The sequence below is a fragment of the Benincasa hispida genome, chromosome 5, assembly GCF_009727055.1.
Source record: "Benincasa hispida cultivar B227 chromosome 5, ASM972705v1, whole genome shotgun sequence".
Taxonomy (NCBI): domain Eukaryota; kingdom Viridiplantae; phylum Streptophyta; class Magnoliopsida; order Cucurbitales; family Cucurbitaceae; genus Benincasa; species Benincasa hispida.
Genome location: NC_052353.1, coordinates 30119132 through 30124746, shown reverse-complemented (window position 1 = coordinate 30124746; position 5615 = coordinate 30119132). Strand labels below are relative to the sequence as shown.

The 5615-nt window shown below is 30.6% G+C and overlaps 1 protein-coding gene across 2 annotated transcripts; it reads left to right on the top strand.

The window, feature by feature from the left end:
- Positions 1 to 3595: 3595 nt before the first annotated feature.
- LOC120078167 (7-deoxyloganetin glucosyltransferase-like) lies at positions 3596 to 5388 on the top strand. 2 transcript variants are annotated; one of them, XM_039032391.1, is made up of 2 exons: positions 3596 to 4223; positions 4325 to 4785. In XM_039032391.1, exons 1-2 carry the CDS (start codon positions 3698 to 3700, stop codon positions 4474 to 4476), a joined length of 678 nt encoding a protein of 225 aa, XP_038888319.1. In that variant the 5' UTR covers positions 3596 to 3697; the 3' UTR covers positions 4477 to 4785. The 2 variants fall into 2 exon arrangements, with proteins under 2 accessions (XP_038888319.1, XP_038888318.1); XM_039032390.1 differs by having other exon boundaries at positions 3598 to 4223; positions 4325 to 5388.
- Positions 5389 to 5615: the final 227 nt, after the last annotated feature.

Sequence of the window (5615 nt, the reverse complement as noted above, 5' to 3'; positions counted from 1 at the left end):
TAAGTTGTAACTGCTGCCATCATGTCCCCTTTCGATTTTAAAGGTTAAACTAGGAGGGGGTGTGACAGTTTTGGTTGCCGCTCGAGGTTGATGTTTGCCACAGGGTTGGTTGGCCATTTCATAGTTACAGTATCCTAGGACTTGGGGTGATGTCTGAGAATTTTATTTCAGTCAAGTTATAGATGTTAAACTAGATCAGAGTCTCATCAAAATTCATTGTAAAAATATTTTAGTTAGTGATGGAATAAAATATTATTATTTGTTGTGTTTGAAAAAAAGTCAAGTAAAACAGGTTGAGTTGGACTATAAGTATCACAAAAGGGTGGTATTTGATGTCCTCACATCTCCTTCTAGGTGAAAGGGGTAAATCTAGAAGGGGAAGTAACATTTGTTCTCTAATCTAGAAGGGGAAGTAACATCTGTTCTCTCCCTTCTAGCCTCCAAAATCCCAAAGAATCGAGACCATAACTTAATGAAACAAACGAATTTATAATGTACAAGTCATCTTAGCGACATAATGCTATAAGGTAGCGCTATGACATGGTGGAAATAAAAAAGATCTGCATGAAACTGTTGAGTGTTGCAAAGCTACACTACTTTGCAGCCCTCAAATTTTTAGGCTTTGACCTAGTGTTGATGCACCACGTGCACATCGTTTTCTACTTGTTTTAGCTTCTTTTCATGTTTTAGGATTATTTTGCCATACTTAAGGTTATTTTCTTCAATTAGTCTTCAAATTCTTCAAATTTCGCTCAAATGCTCCATTCCTACAATTCAATATAAAATAGACATCAAGGAACTCATTTAACATACAAAAACCAACAAAAACCTAACACAAAGAAAACATTTTTTGAGTGCTTTCCAAACATACAAACCCCAAAATGTAGGTGATATTACACCGAATTGGGTTACCAATCTTTGTGCCTCTTTAACTATCTTTACTTTTTGTTTTATAATTTACTGTTCATCTTGTTACAACATTGTGTATAACTCGTGATGTTTTGTTTCATATATATCTAATTTCAAGGGTTAAAAAGAGAGAAGTGGGAGTTTTAAATTTGGGATCATCTCTTTTTAAGGAGAGGGGCATCTATGTCTTTTCACAGTGAATGAGTCCCTACAAACAATGTTTTCGAAAATGTGAGAATATTGGAATTTTCCACTTTATCAATACTTCTGCTTGCCATTTTTATAAAAGTTTATCACTTATAGATTATGATTGAGTATTCTTGACTTTTTTTTATGGACTGAAAGTAATTTTTTATACTTCTGAAAATTGTCTTTGTGTTATATTCGATGCTACTTGGGTTGTGGTTGTACAATTGGCAACTAGCTCTAATTTTTATCTCTAAAAAAAAAAAAAAAAGAAACTAGCCCTTATTTTTTATTTTTTTATTTTTGTTAAAAAGTATTTAAATAAGCACGATGATTAAATAGTTAGTTTTTAAATAACTTATTTAACAAAGTACTATAAAAGAAATTCATTTAAAACTTTATAACATCATTTTAATTTAAAACGATTATGATTCAATTTTAGATAATAAATAAATAAGACACATATGTATCCAATATAATTCCTTTTGAAGTATCATATATATTCTCACATATTATATGAAAAAAAAGAAATTAGAACGTATCAAATTCCCACTCTTGATATTCCAATCCTTTGAGACTTAAAAGGGTCGAACAAAAAAAAAAAAAAAAAAAAAGGCACAATATGAAACTTTTGGAAGAATTAATAATCATTTTCAGAGCAGAATGTCCCATTTAATGGGACTACCAATTTCAGAGAACAGCATGCCCTAGATGGGAATAATTTTTTCAAAGAATAATGCTCGATAATTTGTACTGAAAAGAAGATAGTTCAACTAACATAAAAATTTGTGTTATATAAAAAATGTTTTTTTTTTAAATTAAAGGTCTTTATATTTGATTTGGTAGATAAAAAATGTGTTTGTTTTCCCACAATTTCTTTATCATATGTTTTAATCTTTGGAGAATTGTAATGTGAAGTGCAATATACATTTTGGTATATGCAAATATATTGCAAAAATAAATAATTTGCAAATATGATAATTTTTAAAAATTTAGGTCTATCATTGATATATCATTTATATTATTTATTAGTGAATGAATTTTTTAGTTATCCGTAGACTATTTTAATAGCCTATCATAATTAGACTCCTATTATTTACAAATAAATTTTTTTTCTATCATTGATAGACCATTCTACGTTTATTATTTATTGTTGTTAATCACTTATCAACTATTTTTATAAGTTAAATAATTGGTAGATTAATTTTATGTCTATCATCAGTATATATATATATATATACACACACACACTGCTATTACCCATAATCTATTGTTATTTGGCTATCAATTGTTTTGTTATTAATATTAAGTTAGCATTTACTTCCTATTTTTCTAATCTTTTGATATAATATAGGATGATAGATCAAATGAGCATGCAGAATAGCTATTAAAAGAAGGGCAGTTGTAAATCTAGATATTAGATTCAAAATATTAGCAAATATAACATAATGTAAAAAAATTGAAAATATGACCAAATTTAATAGTCTATCAGTGATAGACCATATTATTGGTAGGAGTCTATCAATGATAGACCCTATCGTAAGAGTCTATCAACGATCGCTGATAGACTTAGGAGTCTATCAATGATAGAAGTCTATTGCTGATAGACTTGTCTATATTTGCAATTTTTTAAAATGATGTTATACACTTGATTATTATTCATAAAATGCTATCAATTGCAATTACCCTTAAAAGAAAGAAAAAAAAGGTAAAATATAATTGATATGGTCCTTTTAATTCTATTGATATGGTATAATCATCTATATATACAATTAATAACAAATAAGCACGTTAATAATCACAAATTGAAATTCAAAGTTAAATGTCAATATACCATTTTTTGTTTATTGATAGTTATTAATGTATCTAATAGTTATGAAACATGTAAATGACTGTTGATAAATTATAAATAATAACTATTAGTATACATTTATTTTTGGTTTCTCCATACTATACATCAATAATAAGCCTAATAACAAATAATGCAAACAATATTTATTATACTATCGATATTAAATATGATTGACATCTATCACTGATGAACCTTTAAAAGTGGCATCTATCACTGATGAACTTTTAAAAGTTAAGGTCAATAAATTATAAATAAACATCAACTTTCTCACTCTTAAAGATTCATCAATGATAGGTCAATTAATGATAGATTCTTTTATCGATAGGTCGTTTTTCAATGATAGATGTCAATTAGTGATACGTATTGATAGAAGATAAAAGTTATTGTGTTATATTTGCAAATAGTTTTAGATTATTGTATTATATTTGCAAATAGTTTTAGATTGTTTTGTGTTAGATGGTTATACATGCAAATTTTCATTAATCTTCTTTAGTAAACATGTGAATTTTTAATAAAACTCCAACAACACAAATAAGTTTTCAAAATCCTTACTTGATTTTGAAAATATTGAGAGAACATTTTATAAGCATTATTTTCTAAAACTAAACACCAAATATCCAATGTGTTTTGGTTTTGCAGCCTATATATAAGATGTCCAAGTTTTTATATCAGTTTCCAATTCTCCATAACTGAGCAAGTTCCCATTTCAGGAAAGAGAGAAACAAAGAAGAAAAAGGAAGTTGTTCAAAGATGGGTTTTACCTCAAAAACTAATAAACCACATGCTGTATGTCTCCCATATCCAGTCCAAGGACATATCACCCCTATGGTAAGGATGGCTAAGCTTCTGTATCACAAAGGTTTCCACATAACTTTCGTCAACACCGAGTACAATCATCAGCGATTGCTCAAGTCGAGAGGCCCTGACTCGCTCGATGGCTTGCTGGATTTTACGTTCCGAACCATTCCCGACGGCCTTCTGATCTCCGATGCAAATTCTACTCAAGATATTCCTGCACTTTGCCAATCCACCTCCAAGAATTGCTTAGCTCCTTTCTGTGAACTTATTTCTCAACTTAACTCAATGGCTGCTTCTCCTTCTAGTAATGTCCCACCAGTTAGCTGCATTATTGGAGATGGTCTTATGTCTTTCTCTATGTTGGCTGCCAATGAGTTTAATATCCCATACGCTTTGTTTTGGACTTCCAGTGCTTGTGGCTACTTTGGTTGCTTGAAATATAGTGTGCTCGTCAACCAAGGCTTGGTACGACTCAAAGGTATCAAAATATTTTAATTTTTGCTATGAAAGTTTATAGATTAAACTTGTAATTTAATCGGAGTTGTGTGATTAATTTTTGGCCTCTTTCTTGGTTAACAGATGAGAGTCAAATAACAGATGGATATTTGGAAAATACAATTGAATGGACTGAGGGAATAAAAAGTATACGTTTGAAAGACCTTCCTCCCTTTCTTAGAACAACAGATCCAGATGATATCATGCTCAATTTTGTCATTCAAGAAATGAACTGATCTCGACAAGCTTCTACAATTATATTAAATACATATGATTCACTCGAACAAGATGTTATGAATTCTCTTTCTTCTATCCTTCATTCTCTTTACCCGATTGGTCCACTTCACATGCTTGCTAACCAAATAGATGATGAAAAACTGAGAGCAATAGGTTCGAATTTTTGGGTTGAGGAAACAGAATACATTGAGTGGTTGAATTCAAAAGAACCCAACTCAGTTGTTTATGTAAATTTTGGTAGCATCACAGTGATGACATCAGAACAATTGATTGAGTTTGCCTGGGGATTAGCTGATAGTGGGAAGCCATTCTTGTGGATTGCAAGGCCAGATTTAGTTGTAGGAGATTCAGCCATTTTGCCACAAGAATTTGTAACACAAACCAAAGATAGAAGCTTGATAGCAAGTTGGTGTTGCCAAGAACAAGTGTTGAACCATTCTTCAATTGGAGGGTTTTTAACACATAGTGGATGGAATTCCATTCTTGAAAGTATATGTGCTGGAGTTCCAATGATTTCATGGCCTTTCTTTGCTGAGCAACAAACAAATTGTCGTTATTGTTGCAGTGAGTGGGGGATTGGAATGGAAATTGATAACAATGTGAAAAGAAATGAAGTGGAGAAGCTTGTGAGAGAGTTAATGGACGGAGAAAAGGGTAAGCAAATGAAAGAGAATGTAAAGAATTTGAAGAGTAAAGCCGAAGAAGCATATAAACCTGGTGGTTGTGCTTGGAAGCAACTGGACAAACTCATCAGTGAAGTTCTTTTTTAAAAAATCTTTATATTGAGAAATGTGTGTTGATTGAACAAATTATCCTAGGGTCCCTTTGTGATATTTCAATTACCTACCTTCTAATAATTTTCTCATGTTCTGTTTGAAGGTAGAAGGTAATATAAAGGTAGTATAAACTCACTTTTGGTTTTCTAAAGACTCAATAGTGATTTTGACATGATAGGTATATTGTACTGTATTGTTCTAGGAAAGCTATTTCCTTCCATTTTTCATTCAATACATACAACCTATATTTGGTAAACCTAAAATACAACTGAAATTGAATAAGGAAAATAATTATATAGAAAGTAAATAGGAGAATATCTCCTAATAACCCGGTCAAATTGGAGCATGAGGATCACAAATAT